Source organism: Durio zibethinus, chromosome 14 (assembly GCF_047325235.1).
Source record: "Durio zibethinus cultivar Kanyao isolate XHJ-2024 chromosome 14, ASM4732523v1, whole genome shotgun sequence".
NCBI classification, from domain to species: Eukaryota; Viridiplantae; Streptophyta; class Magnoliopsida; order Malvales; family Malvaceae; genus Durio; species Durio zibethinus.
The window spans coordinates 12423641-12447701 of NC_143175.1; the positions used below are offsets into that span (position 1 = coordinate 12423641).

Below are 24061 nucleotides of genomic sequence, written 5' to 3' on the forward strand. Positions count from 1 at the left end.
GAATTGAGCCTTTAGGGATGTGGATTCAGATTAATAGTGTTTAAAATTTTGATAGTTTGAGTTTTTTATGTTTTTGGCTTTTTGCCTTTTAAAGTTTGGATTTATATTCAGATTCTTGTTTATTTGTTTTTAGGGTTTTCAGTTTTGGACTTATGGTTTTTTTTTTCCAAATTAAGAATTGGTGACGGAAAATAGGGATAACAGTAACAACATACTATTATTTTTGCCATTCTTCATTACGTCATTTTTTGACGATTACAATATACAGTTTTGATTGTGTTTTAAATTCACGTCTGTTTTTTTTTATAGCAGTAATAGGCAATGGTGTTTCTACAAAATCATGACTACTATTTCACTACTCCACTGTTATTTAATTTTATGGTCTTTGTAAGAACACATTTTTTCATCTATATTTACCATCACTTAAAATGTACCAAAACAAGATCATTGTCTGTAACAGTATGGATTTTATGAGCTATATATTGTTACAATTGTTTGATCTTTGAACTATTGACTAATAATCCTTTGCATCACTCCATGATCAGTTACAAAATCAACTAATGTTGTTGTTTCATCCAATACAAGAATGCTGTTTTTCTTTAGTAATGCCCTTCCAAGACAATAATTACCTTTAGCCCATACTCTAGTTAAGACATTCTAGTAATTAGCAGCACAATATAATTAGTCTATGTATAATTCCCCTAATGAATAAACTTGACTTATGGTGTCTAACTTTTCTTCCTTTGCATGCACCATTTCACTAATTGGCATTTATGGAGAGCCAAAAATATTGGGGTATTGTTAATGTTTATGTCAAGTATGTTTGTGAGGGGTAAAACCTTAAAATTACAGCAAAGAAAAAAAGATATTGGTTAATAATAAAGGTTAAAAGTGGTCCCAACATTTGAAATCTAAAACTCAAGTTAGTGGTTGGTTTAGGAAAGGAATAGGAAAGAGAAAGCAATAAATATGAAAAAGCAAGATGGTTGAAAAATACTTGGGAGATGTTATTTATACTTATAAAGTAGGGGTCATGGGTAGCCTAAACTATTTGAAGTCAACCTTAACAACTAAAGCTGACCTGGTAGGCCTTACCTGACCTGATAATTAACTCTACACTCAAGCTGTGCCAAATCAACACCTCAAAGATCTCATATGTAGACTTGATGAGGTGGTTGACCTAACATAGACCTATGAATTCAAGTCAGTTTAACATGTCAACTCAATAGAAAAGTTCAAAATACCTCTGGCTATCGGTTGACTTATACCAATAAGGGAAAATTTTCATTTTGCCCTTTGAATTTAAAAATACTCCTAACATTCTATCCCTCCACTGAACAATTTGAGGTGTTAGACTGATGACAATGAATTAGACTAATCTAACCTATCCTCAGTAGAATTGACCTATTAATTGAAGATAGGTTTTGATCTAACCTATCCTCGATAGAACTAACCTATTAATTGGGGGTAGGTTTTGAAAATTTTTTATATTGACAATTATTTCGACCTCATTTTATTGAGGTGGTGAGTGGTAATTATTGACATGGATAAGGGTAATAACGGTTAGGTCTGTGGTAGTGTTGCCTATGTGGATTAGTATAACAATGTTTATTGGGTGATATGTACAATTTTTTTATCGTCTCATTATCTTGACAACCAACGTGGACTTGTAACTTTTCTATTGTGTTAATCTATGAGGAATATAGTATGTTATAGATGCATGGCTGTTGTGGTGTTGTGATATTTTAAAAAATAAAATTAATCTTGAAATGACTAAGATGCCTTTTGTACAAATTCATCTGAATCCGTATTATTAATAAGAGAAAAAGTTTGGTCGTCAAATATATAAACGCTAAGAATGTGAAAGGTAATTCTCGATAACGGTTATAATGATGTGGTTTAATATTGGACATTTATCTGATCTCTGAGTTGGCTATATAAGGGGCCCTAGTATCTCACATCACAGACTTTTAGCTTTCGAACCATTTAATCGACCTCCGATACTTCTAGCCTTCCTTGATCTGATCTTCTTACTTTTAAAGTCTTTGGTATTTTTTTTCCTTTTATTATGTCTTATGATTCTAGCATGTTTAATAACTTTATGGTAGAAGTGAGAGGAGATCAGTTCGACTGTGAAAGTTTTTGTTTGAATGATTAAGTCCTTTTTATCATTACAAGAAAAGACTATAGTCGAGCTACTTACTGGTTAAATTCAATGTTTGGTGAAGGCTAAAAATAAATTGAGGATAATGCTTGATCAAGGAAAAAAATGAGTTTATCATATGACAAATAAACTTTTTGTCAAAATCAATTCAAACCTCCAAAGCCCCCTAGTCCCAATTATTGTGGTTAGTTCGACTTTTCTGGCTGATCTTCATTTTTTTTCTTTACTCCTCTTTAATAATCCTCATCCTTTTTACCATTCCACCCTTCTTACCTTTTTTTTTCCCCAATGATCCAATAATTTGAGTTTAAAGTCTAACTATGACTTATCCTCTGAGTTTGAGAAATTTTTTTGCTTCTCTTCAATTTCTTCTCCCTTCGATGTAGTAGAGGTTCTTACCCCTGTTCAGGCTCAGAAGCTTGCTCCTTGTCGAGCAGATGGGTAATAAAACTTTAGAAACTGAGCAAGCCCAAAGCTTTAAGTAGGTGAAAAGGCTCGACTATACTAAAGAGAAGGTGAAAGTAAAGAGGAAGCAGAGTTCACCAAATATGATAATGATGAAAATCTCCTTTTTACTGTATTATCTCCTAGGTGTAACCTCGAATAAAGTGATGCAGAGCTTAAAAGGCAAGGTTAATCCTAATGACTGTCTTAATTTATGTTTGGTTCATCATACTTTTACAATAAAGGTTAAATTTGACTTTCTTAAGAAGGGGTACAGTATAATAATGTCGACCTTTAATGATCGAATCACCACACCCTTAGACTTTGATGAAACTTAGATGTATTAAGAGTCTATAGTGGCTGGTATTTGGTTTTCTTTACATTTTTTTTATTGTTAAGCTTCTTTTATCTTATAACCTAACTATTACTTAACTTGCAACCAATTCTTTTCAGTACATTATAGGTTTTATTATTCTTTGTAGAGAGCTAGGTTTAGTTTCTATCCTTCCTCTAGTTAGAATATTTTTTATGATGAAGTATCTATATGATAAGAGTTGGTTCTATGTGACAACTCATCTCATGAAAAGGATTTTTACTAACTACTCGAGCTCAATAAAAGGTTGAAAGGTCCTCTTCTTATGTATAGAAAAGATTACAAGGGGTTTGAAAAATAAATCATGGGCCTGGCTTTTTCGTAAAGGCCTAGGTTGGCCTCTTGAATAAAGACTTTGGGACATAATAATGGACTTCCTCCAAAAGCCCTACCACACTCCAGAAGATGAAACAGAAGAGTGTAGCTCAAAGACCTAATAAGAGGCCAATGATCGAGGCCTCTCTTTTAAAGCTTGTGGTCAAGCTCCAACCTACCTCAAAAAGGTGATGATCAATGTGGAGTTTGAATATTCAAAGAATGCCTACGAGGATCTCAAGGTAGTGAGAAAGATCATCTGACTACTTTTACTAAGAAAGGTACTTATATATTTGAGTTTAGTTCAAAATTTTCCTTTCTGGTTTAAATTATTTCCTATTACTAAGCTTGGATTTTTTTTTTTAGTTTTTGATTGGCCCCAACCTCTATCTTCAAAATGCAAGCTAAGGCCTAATGCCTTATTATTGAACTTTGGTTTATTATTTCAAGACTGAGCAGGACATCAAGACTTATGCTTCAAACCTTAATGCTTTTATAGAGACGACAAGGAAATTCAAAGCCTTCAACATCGAGTCCAAAAAAACCAATGATGAGTTGGGCAAAAAGGTTGAAGACTTGACTCAAAAGCTTGAGGATATGTCAGTCTAAAAAATCACAGCTGAGTCTTTATAACAACAGTTTAACTTTAGGCTGAGCATGGTGTTAGCTTAGGTGAAGAGGTTGATAAAAAAGCTTAAAACTGTAAAGAAGGCTCAGAAACAGGTTGTGCAAAATTTCCTTAAGTCCAATGAGTTTTTCAATATGCAAATAAACTTTACTTGTGACTAAGTCTTTAGCTTTTTTAACTTAGCATTGAAGAAAGTGAAGTTTCTTTATGCTAATATGGACTTGTACTTGATCAACATCAATAACTTAAAGTCCTAATAAGTTACAATGCCTACTGAACCTATCTGAGATGTGAAGGACTTGAAGATTGAAATTGATGTGAATACTACCTTTGTAGCTGAAGTTGAGGTCTCTATAGGAAGGGAATCCGATGTAGACGCTTAGGCCGATAAACCCTAGATCCTAACTCCTGAAGAGCAACTCAATTAGGGGGCTTAGGATAGTTTTTCTTTTTTTGTAATTATTGTTTAGACTTTATACATATCACATTTTTTAACAAATAAAATATTTTTTGTACAACTATTAGCTCAGTTTCTCTCATTTTCATTTTGTTGCTCATGTCATCAATCTGAAGCATGAAAATTTTTCAAGTTTTAGCTTGGTATTCATAAGATAGGTATGAGAATATGAATAAAAATTTAAAATGACCTTGGTATTCAATTAGTTCGATAGTAGATTCAAGTTTTAGATCAATTCTCAACATAGATATTAATTAATATATAAATGATATTTGAGAAGTAGACAAGTTTGAGATCAGTCTTAAAATTTTAGCCAATATGAACAAAGAGCTTCGGATTTTAATCTAAAGAATTTTTCAAGTATAAGCTCGGACAATTCGATTATAAAATTTTAGATTTTTATTTAACAAAAAAGTTTGATTTATATCCAAGTTCGGATCTCGAACCTTGAAATGTACAATAAGTATATCTATAATCTTTAAGCTTTTATTCAACTCAGAACTTCAATCTGTATAATACACTTTCAAATTACAAGTATGAGCTTGGTTTTAAAACTCCTATTGATAATAAATTTTTAAATTGTCCATGTTCCATGTCTTCGAAATGTGATTTTCATTCAGATCTTGGAGCCTGAGTGTCCCATCTAGGATGACTTCTTTGATTATGTAAAGGCTTTCTTAGTTTAGGGCTATCTTTCTACTTTTGTCATCAAACCTTGATGTTTTTATTTTTTTGAGCAACTAGTCACCCTTTCTTATATTCTTTCATTGAAATCACTTATTGTAGAAATTAGAGACCTTTTATTGATAAGATGCCATCCTTGTCAAAGCTATATCTTTTTACTCTTTAATTAAATCTAGGTTGGACCTAAGGGCCTCTTCATTCTTCTCTTCAAGCTTAAGTTCAACTAGAAACTAGGAAGGTTGATCTCTACAAGCACCACTATCTCTGTTCCAAAAGCTAAGTTAAAAAGAGTTTCTCTTGTAAAGACTTGGTTGTTGTCCTTTGCTTATTGGCCCATTTGCCCTTTGCTTCATCTAGCATTTTCTTAAGAGCCTCAAGTTAGTAGCCTCAACTTGATCATTGGATTGAAGATGTGTAATTGAGGTGAATCTCATACCAATGCTGAGATTGAAACACGACATCTTAAATTTTAGATTCTCAAATTGTCTCTCATTGTCAGTTGTTATGGCTCGAGGTAAGCCAAACTAGCATATTTTATTCTTCTAGACAAATCTCTCAATTTGAGACTCAGTCATGGTAGCCAGTGCTTCGACTTCAAATCGTTTAATCAACAATTACTAACATAAAATCTCTTTTGCCTTATAGTCAGGGTGAAAGAATTAATGACATCCACCCCCTATTGCATGAATGGCCATGGGCTAGTTATATGTGTGAGCTTGGTCAATGAGAGATGTTGCACATAAGCAATCCTTTGGCATTTATCATATTTTTTCACTAGTTCAATCATGTTTTTTCTAATAGTTAGCCAATAGTATCCCTATTTGAGCACCTTATAAGCCAATGGCTGAGGTTAGGCATGATTGTCACATATTTTTTCATGGATTTTTCTTACTAAATAGTTTACCTTCTATTCATCCACTCATCTTAAGTAAGGCAAACTGAATTAAGGTAAATTGAAAGATCTCTTGTATAATTTTTCATTAATGATGGTGTACTAATGAGCTTTTCTGGTTAAAGCTTGAGCTTGTACTTTATCTTTAGGTAGTTCACTAGTCATCAGTTAAATTCTAATTAAGGTCATCCATTATTCTTTTCTCTCACTTTGGCCAACTTGTTTCTTATTAATACTTTTCTCTACCAACTCTTCTACTAAGACATGGGTCAAGCTATCTATTGTGATCTTAGATGATAATTTGGATAATGAGTCAGCCACAGTGTTTTTTGACCTTAGTATCTTTTTCCCTTTGACCTTTGAAAATATAGCTAGAAATGCTTGTGTTTTGTTGAGGTATTTCTTTATTTCTCTTTCTCAAGCTCCAAATTCCCCATTGACTTGGTCGATAACTAATTATGAGTTACTCTACATAAGAATATTTTTACATTTAGATTGACAGCTAGTTTTAAACAAGCAATCAACACTTCATATTCAGCTTCATTATTTGAGACTTTGAACCTAAATTTTAAGGCATATTGGAACTGCATATTTTCTAGGTTGATCAAAATCAGGTCAACCACACTCCTCTAGTTTATAGCCAACCCATCAACAAAAAGTTTCCATGTCTCTTCCTTCCTCCATTCATCGACCTCTTTGGGTTGTTCCTTGGTCTCTGTTGAGGTACATTCGACTATAAAGTCGACTAGCACCTATGATTTTAACATTGATCTAGGCAAAAAATGTAGGTTGTGTTCATAGAATCTACCATCCACTTGATCAATCTTCTTAACAACTTGAGTTTTTGTAAAATTTGTTAAGTGGCTGATCGATCAGAACATTTATAGTATGGGATTAGAAGTATGGTCTGAGCTTTGTAGCTAAAAAGACAACAACATAGGCTAGTTTTTCTATTTTTGAGTAGTTTATCTCAAATCTTATTAGTACTCAGCTCACAAAATACACTGATCTTTTTCTCTTTTTTTTTTTTTTGAACTAAAATAGAGCTAATAACCTGATTAGTAATTGCAATATAAAGGAATAATATCTTATCAAGCCTTGATTTGGACAATATAGAAGGAGAAAAGAGAAATTGCTTGAGCTTTTCAAAAGTTTTTTGGCGCTAAAAAATCCATCTGAAATCTGAGATAATTTTAAAAATTTTTAAAAATGCTAGACACCTATTAACCTACTTCGACATAAATTTACTCAGAGTAGCAATTCTTCTAGTTAATCTTTATACTTATTTTACTGAGGTCGATCTTTTCATGTCTAAAATGGCTTGAACTTTCATGGGGTTTGCCTCTATCTCCTTTCAGTTTATCAAGTAGCCAATGAAAAGGCATCACCTTGTAATAATATAGGCACTTTTTGGCCATGAATGTTGTTTTTTCCTCATTTTTCTTTAGTATTTTGATTTGATTATAACCTAAATAAGCATCCATAAAGCTGAACAAGCCATGCTCGACATTCATCCACAAACCAACCTATATTAGACAGAGAAAAACTATCATTTAAGCAGGCTTTGTTAAGAGCAAAGAAATCTATGCACATTCTTCACTTTTCATTGTGCTTTTTCATTTTGATGACATTGGTAATCCATTCAAGGTAGTATGCTTCCTTAATGAAGCTTACTTTTAATAATTTGTTGACCTTTTCTTCAATTGCTTTTTATCTTTTCGAGGTAAAAGTTTTCTTTTTTTATCGAATTGGTTTCATGTTCAAATTGGTGTGTAACCTATAGACCACACCATAGGATCTATATCAGGCATGTCGGATAGGGCTTATGTAAACAGATTGGCATTATTTCTTAAGAGTTGAATTATCTATTCTGTATAGTTAAGCTTAGCCTTAATTTGTATACATTTTTAATTTTTTTTATAGAACAACACAAAAATAAAGTCTTTTGTCAGTTTTGATCAACCATCATTAGCCTCAGTTCTTTGGTCGATGATTTATTTTTGTTCGATTAGGTTAGGACTATTTTTTACGAAAATGATGAATCATAACATAGTAATTAGTTGATTTGTTAGTAAAATAACACATTGTTGAAAAGATGAACAGATCAAAATGTAGCTTTTGTATTCATGTGACCATCTCAAAAACACAATTCAGTTGACATATGTGTATGCCAGCTTCAGAGCACAACTTCAATAAATTTTTTAAGAACTTTTTTCAAATGTAAGTATAAGTATTAAGCTTTGGAGCTCAAAACAACTTAGAAGTGCACTACTCTTCTTTCCTCAATCTCTTTTTACTTCTTACCTGAGTTGTTTTCCTTTACTTCACCAACTACTTTGACTTTTACCCCGACCTTTTCATTGCTTTAAGATATCTCGATTCTGGTCGAACTATCAATCTACTTCCTAGTCCTACCTTTTATAGTTGTGACATATCATTATTGCATTGTAGACTGATCTTCTCTAACCTTTCCAACCCCCTTCGACGACATAAATTTGATCTTTAAACAAAGAATTGAATCAATGATTCTAATAACAAAATAACTAGGTCTATCAAGTATCATATTATAAGCTGATGGGGTTATCTACCATCATAAATTCTATGATTAAGGTGATACTCTTTAGCTCAGTACCTAATGAGATCGACAATTTGATAGTTCCTTTTACTGGCACCTATTCATTCCTAAAGTTGATCAACATAGTAGTGAATGGTTTTAACATCTGTTCAATGATATCCATTTTCAATATCGTGGCATAATATAGGATATGATTGAACTCTCATAATCTTTCTCACCATATAATTCTAAACCATAGCTTGGATTACAATAGTATTATAATGTGAAAACTATATTCCTTCTAGAACTTCTGAGTTAAATGAGATAATCTCGTCTTTTCAACTTTTTTGCTTTTTGGTCGAAGATCCTATGGCCATCACTATCCCTTGATCAAACTTTTTCTTGGTTGACATAAAAGTTCCCCCAATAATCACATTTATAATGCCTATAATGGGCTTGTTGTCCACATTATTCCTTTTATCATTTTCCTTTCGATTCTTGAATTACCACAACCTCGATTTTTTTTTCTGTTTTCTTAGTTCCTTCATGTCTTTTTTTCTTCATTTTTGCTTTTGAAATCTCCTCTCCCTGACCTTGTCTTCTTTGGTCCACAAACCTACCAAACTAACATTTTCTGATCAAGTTCTCAATCTTATTCTTCAGGTCGATGTAGTTTTCAGTATTATGGTTGTAGTTTCATGGAAAGACATCTTTTTATAAGATTTTTTATGATATGTTGTCGCAGTGTTGATATATTTTTCAAAAATGAGTAAAACATTGGCCAAAGTCTTTGGTGACTCTAGGGAGAGAGTGAGCTTAAACTGATACTCTCTATCACTTAGTCTATTGGTCAGAGCAACGATTGCTATAGCGTGCTTTAATCTTTGACTTGAAGAGCCTCAATGTTAAAACATATGACGTACTCTTTTCTAGGGATCATTTTGACCTTGTTAAATCAACATTAAGCTTAGTGTAGTTTTTTTTTCATTGGCTATTGATGAATCTAGATAAGAAGGAATAGTTGAGCTGATGAACTTCGATTCCAAACTATAATACCATTATCGAGTTACCCCTTTAAGTATGGTGGTTAATCTTTTGCACATTAGAGCTTCATTGGCCCTTTACATCATCATGTTAGCCCAATAAAACTCTAAATGATTAAAATGGTCAAATGTACTATCATATGTTTTCAAGGTAGGCATTTTGAACCCCTTTGGTGGCATGGCTCGGTCAATCTCCTCAATAAAAGGAGAAGTTTCTAGAAATTTTAGCTCGTCATCGAAAGCAATGGCCTTGTTCTTCAATTTTTTCTCCATGGCCTGCATCTGAGCTATCAGGTACTTATTAAATTGGGGTTTCGAGGTGGCTTGTTTAGACTTTTAGTTGGTGGCTTGTGTTAGAGTTTGTTTGGGGTAATAGGTCATTAGGGTGGCTTCTTCCTTATCATTTGATGTTGATAAGGCTACGATGTTGTTGTAGCTTGGACATGTGGATTTCTTCAGGTAGTCGAGTCACCTTTGTAGATTGAAATGGGGCAAGGTCTTGGATCATTTCTTTTAGGGATTGGAATTGTTGAGTCAAGGCTTGGAATTGTTTCGTGGTGGTGCATGTTACTGCAGGTCGGTCTGGATTGGGTTGGCTGAGCTGGGTATCTGTCCTAGTAACAATTATTTCTCCTTCCTCAACTACTCTCTTTTAGGTGGCATATTTAACTTGGCTTATATAAAGAGTCCTCCTACCTAGTGTGCTAAACGTTTGTGCAGAGCTATCTATGAGGGGGCAAAACCTTGAAATCGTAACAAAGAATGAAAGAGAGCAGTTAACAACAAAAGCTAGAAGAGATCTCAGTATTTGTACTACGATGCTCAAGTTAGTGGTTAATTTAGGAAAGAAATGAGAAAGAGAAAGCAATTAATATAGAAAAACAAAATGGTTGAAAGGTGTTTGTGAGATGCTATTTATGTCTGTAAGGTGGAGGTCACAAACAGCTTAGACTACCTGACATTAGCCTTAAAGGCTAGGGATAACTTGGTAGGCTCAAGCTGGCCTAGCAATTGACTCTTCACTCAGAATATGCCAAATCAGCTCCTCAAAGGTCTCACACGTGAACTTGATGAGGTAATCGAGTTGATATAGAGTCTTAAATTTAGATCGATCTTGTCAGCTCAGTTGAAAAATCCAAAATATCTTTAACTATCCGCTAACTTGGATTAATGAGAGAAAAAATTCCTTTTGCCTTTGAACCTAAAAGTACCCCTATCAGCTAAGTCCACGTTTACGATATCAACACTGTAAAGGAAAGATTGTGGCTGAATATTGCACTAGAGGGTCAAGGTTCTCTCAAACAGGTTTTTTTTTTATACAAATTTTCTGTATAATTTATTCCAAATTTCTACTGAACCGAGCCAGGTCTGGTCCATTACTAAAAATAAACCCATATCATTCCGCCGTTTTCTTTCTCCCTCTATTTTTGGAAATTAAAAGAATTCTATTCAGAAGAGTGAATAGTGAAGACGCCTTTGTTTTGTAGCAAAAGAGAAAATGGTTTTCAAATCAGTAACTAAGTTCATCAGTGGTTAATTACGTCTAAGGCTGGTTTGTCTTTCCTCATTTTCTGGTATTCATTTCAACGTGATGAGAATTAGAATGATTTTGCTTGTGGAATTCATATTTCATACTCATACACATATAGCCGACATGTATATATTATATAACACAAGCAGTGATAAAGATGGAAGAGCTTTTATTTTTTTACCTAGGGAAGAGAATATATAACATCATGTCACGACTGCTTTGATGTTATATTTGAGTATATCAAATGCAATTGGAAAATAAATTGATTTTGATTTGAGTTGAATAATGACTTGGTAGATTGGACTGCCCTGCCCACAAGAACTAAGATGAATGCTTCTTAATTCCCTTGGACCATTAATAAATGCATGAAGATCGATCAGGATTCCAAAGTCTGACTTAAGTGACAAGCCACATGTAGAAGGCTGTCCAGAGCGTGAGAGAGAAAGCTGCCACAACATAATTCCAGAGCATAAGCACAGAAAATTCGCTCTCTCCGGTTCCTAGCATCTGGCTTATGGTACCTGCAAGTTCACAAGGAAATAAGATTGAGAATTACTGTTAGTGTGTACAGATCAGGAGAGTCATTTATCTATATAGCTATCCATACCTATGTTCATTGCGGGTGGAATTGCATACTGCAGTAGAAGAGTGAACTGATAAAATGAGTCTGAGTCCACCACACCCAAGTAGTTTGCAGTTTTTACAACAACAATACCACATACAGGCAACAGAATATTCCTTATAACAATAATGCCTACGATAAGGGATGCTCCTACTCCTGACCCTTTCAACCCTGGAGGGGGAATAAAAGTTGCTAGGTTAGGCTGAGTCATACTCCAACAAAAGCTTCATTAAAGCCTGCTAATATAAGCAAATTACCTTTAAGAAGATTTGCTCCCACTATTAGGGTAATGGATGGGATTCCTGCCTCTCTACACATGATCAGATAAAAAAAAATACAGAAACCAAATTATTGACAGGTATAATTAACATGATAAACAGCATCAAATTAAAAATATTTCAAGCACTATCTCTATTAATTCTCCGCACGATATCCTCTATACCATGTATTGTAGTAGTTTTTAACATACTGAACCAATGCTTCTATTATCGAGGAATTTTATGGGAAATGTTCAATGCGTGTGCATGTGTACAAAAAGAAAGGGAAAAACAGAAAGCTCCAACAGGTAATGAGGGAAACCTTGGGAGCAATCCTAAGATTTTGATACTTACAAATGCCTGTGCATATTCCCAGTATACAGAAGAAAAAACCCGATCCGTGTTAGGGAAAAACTTTTTTCATCTGGTAGCACAATAATTACTACTTAATCATATTGACACATTACACATATATTACATAGCTTTAGCTTCTCAAGAGTAGAAAGAAACCAGCCTCAAGATCGGGAGCAAAACAGAAAACGCCTCAGGATTTATGCGTACCCTATCAATTCTATGGAGCTGTAGATGACATGAACGGGAGCGCTATCACCAACCAGTGCGTTTCGAATTGGAGAGACTATTCCAACAATAAACCCAACAATCTATAAAAGAAAGCACCAAACATGTTAGTCTAAACTCTAAAGTTCCCTCTGTGGCATAACCAAAATGCAGAGACGGAGAGATTAATGCAGCACTTTACATCACTCTGCCAAAACCGAAATAGTAAAATTTCAAAAGTAAACCTCTATATATTATATTTCTCATCACCGCCATAATAAATTAGGTAATTCTAATGAAATCTTTTTTTCTCCCTTGTGAACTGGTCTTTATTATATAGGCATGCATGTAGTTGAAAGAGTACAAAGGAGGGAAACTTGTCCTTCCCCTCTTATCTAAGGTTTCATCATTTTTCTAATATTAAAGCAGCTACATATACATATTATTAAGCAAGGTAATAGGTCTACTAAAAGCCTACAACTGAATCTATTCAACTAATAGCCATGCTGTTTTATAATAGCACTGTTGCAAAAATCATAGAAGATAACCAAGACAATGAGCGTACCGCAGCAATTGTAGATGGTGCAAATATCATCTTCAGGCTCTTGCTTCTAATAACGGTCATAAAACATTGCTTGATCTTTCCAAAAGTTGAAATCTAAGAAATCATGATGAGAAAAAAGTTAGTATTTGAATAAAGCCAAAACCTCAAGCACCCTTTCTACCATTCTTCAAAAGGAAAAAAAGTGAAACTTTCATTATTGTCAAATGCAACATGCACGAATAATTTTCAGAATGGTATTTATTGAACTATTTAATTCAGAATGGTCGTTAAAATTTTTCAACCTATTCGCACACGATATCTTACATTAGAAATATTTTTGCCTTAACCACACAAGTTCAAGCATATATATCATGCATGCTGATGTCAGGAAACTGAGGACAAAATCATAATCTACACAATAAGAGTGTAATAAGAGTTTTCTCATACTTTTAATTCACTTTACCACACTCAATTTTATTATGAGCAGAAATTTTTAAAGGAAGAGGTCCCGAAAGATAAAAGAGATATTTGTATTCAAAACAAAAAGTGGAAATAAACCTTCTCATTTCCCTCATCCCTAATTTGAGGTAAGTCAACTTGATATATGTTGTCACCAGAGCAACCATTTGAAGTAAGTAAAGGTTCTGCGCAAGTCTCAGAGAGTATTTCTGTGGTTTGTCCAGAAGTCTTTACAATGATTGTACAGTCATTTGCCTTGATTTCTTCAACTTCACAGTTTGCAGAAGTCCGCATGATAAAATACAAAATTGACCAGACATAAATTGCTTGTATCTGTATTATTAGAAACAACTTTACAAAGTCATTATAGTATATAGCTGCAAGAAAAACTAAAAGGTTTCAATTATGCAGAACTGAAGGTTATATTACAATGCTGAGGAATTGTATTGCAACATTTTTCTTTTCTTTTGTTTCATATAATTGTCAATGACTTGTCATGCAAGAGGTCTGTACAGTTGAACTACTAGGTGTGTTCATGCGACAAGTTCTATGTGCAACTTATCAATTTTTAAGGTTGCCATGTAAGAAACTGACCCACTGTCAACATCCCAAGCTTTCAATTGCTTCTTCCAGAGTTTGTCACTAAACCAAATTGACATACAACACATCATATCATCATTTTGACCATTGCACTTGGACCAAAAGTTATAGGAACTGGCTGCCCTTAATTTGGCTTTCTAATCTGACGGGAATATGGCCTCCAATATTTTCAACCAAGGATTAGCTTGAAGGTCACATTTCATAGTTAAGAGAATGCTATGGTAAGGTTACACCAAGGTCTTTCAACCCTTGGGACTCATTCTGCATTGAAATTATTCAAGGGAAAGGCATGCGTCCTCAAAAAAAAATGACACCAAGACAATGTATTATTGAAAAGGGAAAACAAAAAAAGATGCACCCCATTACTCAATGAGAAATAAAAGATGCATTGGATAATCCCCTTTACTAAGCAGTAGACAAGAAACCAGGGCAGGCATCAAGAGAAATCTAACATGCAATCACAAACATATCTTATTATTACACTTCTTCATTTGCACAGTGATAGGGCAAGAGCAATAGACAATACCGCTAAAGAAAGTGAAGCATAAGCTTCTCCATATGCAGAGCAGGTGGATGAATCTCCAAATGGACTGCTCGACTGTTCACATATGGCTGGAAGTATGATGAGAAGCATGTTTCCCAAATTTGCTGTGAACATCAAAAATGCAAGCCTTATATTCCAACTTTAGGCCAATGGTGCCGAAGGAAAAAAAAAATATTGAAGGAAATTAATTAAAGATGTAGGTGTTGAAAAACATGGAACACAAATGATATACCGTACTTCAAGATGAGCACAACCTACTATAAGCGGTTTTCAAATTCTTGCTAATATGCTACCTGCTACCCAACATATCATGTATCTTTTTGCTTTCATTTCCTCTCTCAAAGAAAAGAAAAATAAACATTATGATCTCAGGCTCACTCCTATTTCAGATTTAGTAAAGCCCAACAAATTGTATTGCGCATATTGTTTTTATGCTTATTTAAGTTTTATAGTTTTTTTAGAGGTAAGTTATGGCTGCCATTAGGCTACACGTTCGCCACCTATGATCATTATGGTTTCTTTCCATTTGTCTCCATTCCATGAATAATAATATTGCATATAGAACAAAAACTGAAATGTTCTTTAGCTCAAATCTTATTTCCACGGGACAAGATTGTATAAATTTTACAAATATTTATTTTATGTTTATAATAAGGCATAGTTCGCATGAAATCCATCAGTTCTATGGGAATGGCCCTTTATGATTAAGGTATAGGGAGCTATACCCTTAATGTGCGCATTCTACATAGCATTAGCATAACAATTAACTACTGAAGAAATCTTCTTACCTGCAGAAGAGCAAGCGATTACCAGGCCCTTTAGGTGTCGAGGAGTTCTTGTAATCTTTACAAGTATCCATCCAAGTGCTGAACCGATTATACATGAGATAAAGATGTTTACTGGCATAAACCACCTAGACTTGCATCCAATAAAATGATAAATTGGTTAAACGAGTGGGAATACATACTTCAAGTTTGTTTGGTATTTAGTGAAACGAAGTGAACATAAACGAACTCACAAGGTAGCCAAATTCTCAATAGTGATCGTATCAGCAAGACTGCAGCCGATCAGAGCAGGAAAGAAAACATAGAATACCAGCTGCTCATATGAATTTGTTAAGATTAGCACTTTGTCTATAAAAGTGTTTGTGCGAAAGAAGGAAAGAGAATAATGATTTAAAGAGTTGGCAAAGTGAACTAAAAATAAACACTCATAGATACAATATAGTCCCCCAATTAGGCAAGGGAAAGATCTTAATAATTACTGAAAAAATGCTTCACAAACTAGACAGAAAAAAAATACCAGTTGACAAGTTAATGTCTGATCTCCTTTCTCTCTCTGTTCAGGCAGCATTTGATTTTCTTATTTTGCAGCAGTGTAAGTATCTGTAACTTTTCTTTGGGTCAATGTAGTGTATTGTAATAAGGTAATGCATACAAAAACATCCACTGTAGTTAGGCTTGGAAAAAACATCTCAACTTGAGAAGTGTTGCTGTGCCCCTCTTTGATTTCATTGGTGACAAGGTAAAGTGGATTGCATCCAAGTTAGGGGTTTTTAATGTTGCAGCTACTTTTAATTTCATTCTCTCCAAGCAACCAAAAGTGACCTGGAAAAGGCTTTTATGGTTTCAATACAGTATTCAAGCATGCTTTGATAGCTTGGGTGGCTATCTTGGATAGGCTTCCCACATTCTAGAGGCTTAGCAGTTGGGGTATGGTTACTAGCACTACTTGTCTTCTTTGTGGGCAGGATAACGAAGATAGATGTCATCTATTTTTTGGCTGCTCTTTTTCCAAGTAAGTCTGGGGTAAGGTGTTGCAGTGTTCTGGAATTGCTAGGACTGTGGCGGATTGGCATGGTGAATTTGACTGGATTCAACACCTCAAAGGTAAGTCTCTTCATGTTATTGTCCTTAAGTTAGATTGGAGTGCACATACCTACTATATCTGGTTAGAGAGAAATAGCAGGAACTATGGGAAGCTAGGGAGAAGTGGAGCAGATAAGATTTTCACTGGTATTCTTGATTCTGTGAGTTTTAAGCTGAGTGGCTCTCAACTTGACCCTCCCAAGAATCTTTCCCTTTGTACAAGTTGGAGACTTTGTTATTGACCGTAAAGGTTACTTGGTTTTACATTTGTGTTTGTAAATGTATAGTTTTGTACAGTATGGTATTGGTAGCAGCATATTTCTCCCTGCTTTTCTTGGATAAATAAAAGACATCGTTTATCCAAAAAAAAAATTAAGGCAATGCGAGTAGCAGCAGCGCTGCAGTTTCCTAGGTATGTAACTGGTAGAGTCTCACTAGCTGTAGAACCCTTAACACTTAACACGGCTCATGAAGCGTCAGTTAAATCTTTTACCAATCTATTCCTAATTGCTAATAAGGATCTATTTTGGTAAGATTAGCTTGCTTTCTTCATTCTTGATTGAATCTTTTCTTCTTCTTCCTTTCCACACATCCAGGCAGAACATATTTATTTGCCAATAACATGAAATTGTTTTCTAATCTAGCCGTTTAAATGGTGATGGCGATGAATGCCAGGGCGGCATTCCTGTATCATAAACCTTCATTCACTTTCTCTTTTCAAGTCCCCCACCAACTCATTTTCAGGTATTACTATGTCATACTTACGTTGATATTATACAAAAAAAAAAAAATTGCGAACTTACATTATTCAAATGGTGCCTTGCATTTGCTCCCAAAAGATCAATACGTTCCGTTGCAAGGAATAAGCCAACAGCAATAACCAGTAGTACTTTTACAACTGGTATCAATGATGTAATGAACAAATTCAGTAACTCCATTACAGGACCTTGCCAAGAAACTCAGTCCTACGAGGGAAACCCATTTTCAAGTTAACATTACGATCAAACTTCGTCATAAAACAAAGTGATAGCAAATCATTGTCCACAGAACAAGCAAATGTGAAATGTTATTAGAAATGTCCATTTTCAGTAAAACATCATGTCAAAACAGAATTTGAGTAACGCATGAACAGCTACTGAGTAAAAGGTAACTTCAAAACAGAGACATTTGAGTAAGGAAGAGTAATATTGCTGAAAAGAGACAAATATTTGCCAACTATTAACAACTTTGAGAAGAATTGGGAACTAAAGGAGAAGGGTCCAAGGTATTAACAAGAAAGCTCTATGTAGCTTCCAGCTTGGAAGTTACACAGCACATATGAATCAAGGATCCAGGTGAGATGAAAAGCATAATTCAAGTGCCACAGAGACAATTCCAAAAATTTGAATGGGGTATCCTTTCCACCTGAACAGGAGATCTGCTTCATACCTAAATCTTTCCCGTAATCCAGTGTGTTACAGTGATTACTTAAGCAGGAAAAATAAGAAAACTACTAAGCACCATATGCCTAGTTTCTATGAAAAAAGAAAAGATAAAAAACATGAGACAATCTCTGTTCTTTATTCTGTAAAATGGATACCAAAGCGGAACCTTGAACTAGGACATGAAACACTGAGTACCTTGAATGGATAGTATTGCAGATTGTCAACAACAGTGAAGAACAACTCAAAGTTTTGCAGTGCTGAAGAGCCTAAAGAAGCTGTCTAACCTGCACATCAAAAAATTAGATGGAACGGATTTTGTTATATTATTATGTGAAATAAAATACAAAAATACTAGTATAATAGAAATTCTGAACTTCAAAACTGACAAATTAAAGCAGCCAGCTCATAGAAAAACCTTCAATACTAGCAGCAGATTGATCTGGTGGTGTCACTATTTTAAGATGTGAAGCAGGTTCAACTAACTTATTAAATTGGACTGTAAAACAGTCCTTATGTTACTCAGGTTTAATTTTTCAATGCTTGTAAACAAGCTAACCATGAATATCCATATAGCAAAGAAGTGGCACTACTATATCTTACCTTTAAAAGATTAAGGATATGCAAGATTTCTTATGATTGAATCTTTGAATTATGCTCAGAAAAATAGTTTTCAGACTTCCATAGTAAGAAAAGATATGAATCTTAAAAAACAAGGAAAAAGAATCTCAGCTCAAGTGAAATTGTTTGTCTATGTGCTATGGAGTAGCAATCAAAAATTATTGCTAAAGATGAAAAGACACCATGACCCGACTTTCTTCACCTATAATTCTCCCACTACAACTGCCCTTCTCCAACTCTGCATTTACACTTGAACCACGTGCGTGCTAAAAGGCAGTAGTTATGTTTGATGACGACGATGATAATAATAATAATAATAATAATAATCCGTACCAAACAACGATCCTTTATCATTCTGTCTTCGAAAATTCAACGTTGTCAGCTCATTGGGTAAGAGTGTTTGTGTTTTACTTGGCTTGGACAACACAAGCCGCACAAACAACATTGAGCCAAGATAGTTTTATAATTTTGGCTCTATCTCACTAAACAGTCATTAACCATTCTCAATTCCTTGAGCCATTTCCAGCTCATCTTTTCTCTCACTATTAGGAAACATCAATTCTCCGTTGGGTTGGAAAGGAAAAAACACATACTCCTTATATTCTTTCACAGGTTTAAAGCAAAGACCATTGTAAGAAATGACATCAAACTATTATTATATTCATCATAACAAAGCTCCCCATCCATCCATCCATCCGTCCATACTATTAATTTTGCAAATTTTGATCAACGTAGACCAGCCGAGCGTTAAGCCGTCTTTGCCTTTTTTTTTTTCTTTTTTTCATTTATTTTCCTTTTATAATTTCTATTTTTTTTCTTATTTTTTCTCTACATATTTAATAAATTATCTTATAATCTTTTTTTAAAAAAGTGAGATTCATCTTATATTATTGATTAAAAATAATTTTTTTTTATCTTTTTCTTTTTCCTTTTTTCAATTAGATAATTTTGTAAAAAAAAATTATGATAAAGAAGTTGATATAACACTTGTATTTTTTTTTTACTTTTTTCAGTTTTTGTTTTTTCTTTTAAATTTATATATTAAATTTTATAAGAAAAAAAGATCAATTGAAGTGTCACATGGCATCCTCATTTGGCTTTCTTTGTTTTTCCTAACCTTTTTTATTTTGTATTTTTTAAAATTAAATAAATTTTATAAAAAAAGTTGATAGGGATAAAAATAATAAATTAATTTAATTTTTATATTTCAATCCACCTTAATTCAATAGGGATAATTTTTTATTAAATCAAGATTTGGTTGGGGTGTACTAATTTTTTTTTAAATCATGATTGGGTAAGAGGCTTTAGAGTTTTTCACTTAGGGTATATATAAAATGTATTTTATTCATTGAAGGCATGTTTAATAAAATTGAGAATTGAGAATTTTGACTTCAAATTGGCATTAGACTTAAGTGGCTCGGATTTTTAAAGATAAATAGGGTAGGATTATAAGCGAATTTAAGGTGCATTGCTCTAATTGTGAGGTATATATAAAAATATTTTTTTGTTATTTATTTAAATTTAAATTTATATATATATTATATTAATAAAATAATTATTTAATACTTTAATTTAATAAATTAATATTTTAAGCTCAATAAAGATGTCTATATGATACCTCAATGAGCTCCAATTGGTTTTTTTTTTAACTTTATTTTTTTGTTTTTGTTTATGTTATTTCTTTTTCCTTCTTTTGGTTTTTTGTTTTTCCTTTTTTTTTCGGTACTTTATTTTTTAATTACACAAATTTTATGAGAAAATCATACCAATTGAGGTGTTAACATAGCATCTTTATTTGATTTTTTTTATTTGCCATTTTTTTATGTTATTTAAAAGATAAATTTTACAATAAAATGAGTTGGTGGATAAAAATAAAAAAATAATCAATATCCCATTAATGATTGGATAAAAAGTTTTTTTTAATTGAGATTGGATGAGTCAGAATTAGGTTTTTAAAACATAAATCAGGTTAGGTTAGAAGAGATTTAAGGTGTTTTACTCTTATCCATCCTAAGTATATATAAATATATATTATTATTTATTTAATTTTATATTTATATATATATATATATATATCATATTAATAAAGAGATTAACATCTTTAGTTAGATGGAGTGCTCACGTAGCATACGCATGAGCCTATTTTGCTTTTTTTTCTTTATACTTTTTTTATTTTTAAAATTTTTCGTTTTGGTTTTTTATTATATAACTTTTGGGAGAAAGAAAGCCAACAGAATTTTTCATGTGGCATCCCATTTGTTTTTCCTTTCATTTTTTTATTTTAATTAAATAATTTGTAATTATAGAATCAATGAATAAAGATGATAAAATAATTTGTATATGATGAATTTTAATCAATCTCGATTCGACGGAGATTATTTACTTTCTTATCTTTTCTTCTTTTCTTTTTAAATTTTTTCTGTTAATATTTTTAAAAATTTTAATTTTTTAGGTGTGGGAACCATTTCTGCTGTTTGTTTTTTCTCCTATTATTTTTCTTTCTTTATATATTTAATAAATTTTTTAATATTTTAAATTCTTTTTTGTTTGATCCAGTTGATAACAAGTCATTTATTTTTTTTAATTTTTTTTATTTTACTTTCTTCTTTTAAATATTTAATAATTATTTTATATTTTATATTTTTAAACATATGAGTTCCATTCGATATTGTAAATTAAATTTTTTTCTTTTTTTAATTTGATGATTTTTTAAGAAAAGATATTACAAATGTGTCGACATCACATTAGAATTTCATATTTTTTCTTTTTTTTTTGTTTTTTAATTTTTGCTTTTTTAAAATCTATGATTAAATTTTGCAGAAAAAAAATAAGTGGCCGATTTATGCATCCAGGTGCACTCCCATTTGGGTTTTTTGTACCTTCCGTCTTTTTTGTATTTTTTAAATTAGATAAAGTTTTCAACACAAAAATAAGTAAATAAGAATGCCAAAAATTAAAAAATTTTTAACATTTAGCAGTGCGCGGGCAACAACAATTTTAAATTTTGCTAGTGTACTGTATAAAATATGAGCTCCCCGCGTTGTCCCATATCTTTTTTACTTTTTTTTAATATTTAATAAATATTTTTTTAAATCATAAAAATATATTTTTAAAAAGATTTTTTTTATGCGTGGGAGACACTTATATTAAATTTATTTTATTTTTTTACTCTTTTTATCTATTTTCTTTTTAGAAAAAAATTAATGAATATTCTTAAAATTATAAAAAATATATTTTAAAGATTTTATATTTTTTACCAATTATATCAATTTTTTTCTCTTTACCCTTTCTAATTTTTTTTGTAAAAAAAAATTAAATAATATTTTTTTAAAAAAATCACAAATGTGTCAGACATCACATCTAAATTTAATTTTTTTCTTGTCTGATTTATTTTTTGTTTTACTTTTTTAAAAATCCATGATTAAATTTAACAAAAAAAAAAAAAAAAAAACTCATTTGTGAGAATAAATGATCAATTTATGCATCCAGGTATATTCCCATTTAGTTTTTGTACCTTTTGGTCTTTTTTTAAATTAGATATAAGTTTTAAAAAGAAATAGTTCAATAAGGATGTCAAACTAAAAATTTTTTCACCCGTATCAGTATGCTAGCAACAGCCTGGTTTTAACTTTAAATTTTGATAGTGACTCCCACCTACATGCTGTCCCGTGTTTTTTTTCTTTTTTTTTTAAATATTTAATAAATATTTTTAAAATCATAAAAAATATATAATTTTTTAAAAAAATTTCTGTGTGCGGCTCACTTATATCAAACTTGTTTTATTTTTTACTATTTATTTTCATTTTAGAAAAAAAATAATGAATATTTTTAAAATTATAAAAAATATATATTTTAAAGATTTTATTTTTTGGGACCGATTATATCAATTTTTTTCTTTTTACCCTTTTTAACTTTTTCCTTTTGTAAAAAAATTAAATAATATTTTTTATATACTAAAAATATATATTTTTAAAGATTCTGTTCTTTATGTGCGGGAACAATTTTTTACTTTTCTTTCTTTTATCTTTTTTAAAAAAATTAATAATGATTTTTTTAGATTTTTTTAAAAATTATAAAAATATATATTTTAAAAGATTTATTTATTATGTGTGAGACCTATTTATATCAAATCTTTTTACTTTTTTAAAATTTTTTTATAAATATTTTCTAAAATATAAAATATATATTTTTAAAAATTCATTTTTATGTGCGGATCTTACTTATATCAAACTTTTTTTAACCCTTTTTACCTTCTCATTTTTTAAAAAATTTATTTAATAATATTTTAAATTATAAAAATTATATTTTAAAAAAAATTTATGTTTCTTACGTAAAACTCATTTCTATCAAACTTTTTTTTACTTTTCCTTCTTTATTCTTTTTACCTTTTTTCTCTTTTGTCAAAAATATTTAATAAAGATTTTCTTAAGATTTCATTTTTTAGACACTTGATACCAAAAGTATATCACATATTTTTTTTATATTTAATAAAATAATATTTTCTTTTCTTTTTTAGTCTCACTTGATATAAAAAATATGTCATGTGTTAAGTTATTTTATTTCTTTTTTCACTTTTGCCTTTTCTTTTTTACTATCTACTTTTCCTTTTTTAAAAATATTTAATATTTTTAAAAAATAGTATTAAATTTTTTTTACTATGAGTCCATCTATTATATGAATTTGATTCATTTTAATTTTTTTACATTTATTTGAAATCTCAAAATGTCATCTTATATTTTTTTCCTTTTTCTTTTAACATTTAATGGATTTTTTTAGATAAATTTTGTTAAAAAACAATCACGAGACACCCCAAGTTACTTTTTTTTTTCTTTTGATTTTTTCATTAGATAAATTTGCAATAAAAGTAGTTGATTCATAGCAATGCTAAAACAATATATTTGATAGGTCCTCACTCAATTGAAACCTCCATGTAATACTCCAATAAGTGTTTTTTTAGGCTTCATTTGGTAATCATAAAATTCATTTCTAGAAATCATTTTTTACGTCTTTCAACGTTTGGAAGGACGAAATTGTGATGGTTAACCCAAAATATTTTTTGGTCAACAAAAGACCAAAGCATTACATACGAAAATTGTCTTTTTTTTCTTTTTTCAAGCGAAAGACATTTTCTCGAGGACTCTCCTGACAAACCCACAACTCTCTCATAAATTTCTTCTCTTTCTCCACACCAGCCTCGATTGGGTATGAAGGGAGATTCTTCACTTTCTTTCTTTTTTTTTTTTGTTTCTCGCATCATCTTTTTTGCTCAATGGGTAAGGATTTCTTGCTTCAACTCTAGTTTTTGTTTTAGTTACAATAACTCATTTTTGCTTCATCTCAGTCAAAAAACCCACAAGTAGCTACAAATCTTTATCTTTTCTCTTCGTATCCTTCAATCTCTCTTTAATTCTTTTTTCCTTTTTCATAACCATCATGAAACCTGTGGATATCCCATAATCCTTCAAATTTTCGTTTAGTTCTC

The 24061-nt window shown here is 31.6% G+C and overlaps 1 protein-coding gene across 4 annotated transcripts; it reads right to left on the reverse strand.

Moving 5' to 3' along the window:
- Positions 1-11237: 11237 nt before the first annotated feature.
- Positions 11238-18827, reverse strand: LOC111295610 (protein PIN-LIKES 3-like). Of its 4 annotated transcripts, none has more exons than XM_022889162.2 (12): positions 18782-18827; positions 18157-18245; positions 17341-17502; positions 15688-15767; positions 15458-15582; positions 14652-14773; positions 13625-13858; positions 13088-13180; positions 12526-12626; positions 11965-12017; positions 11693-11878; positions 11238-11606 (listed from the first exon to the last, which is right to left on the reverse strand). In XM_022889162.2, exons 3-12 carry the CDS (start codon positions 17473-17475, stop codon positions 11482-11484), a joined length of 1254 nt encoding a protein of 417 aa, XP_022744897.1. In that variant the 5' UTR covers positions 17476-17502; positions 18157-18245; positions 18782-18827; the 3' UTR covers positions 11238-11481. The 4 variants fall into 4 exon arrangements, with proteins under 4 accessions (XP_022744897.1, XP_022744893.1, XP_022744895.1 ...); XM_022889158.2 differs by having other exon boundaries at positions 18562-18799; XM_022889160.2 differs by lacking the exon at positions 18782-18827 and adding an exon at positions 18377-18504.
- Positions 18828-24061: the final 5234 nt, after the last annotated feature.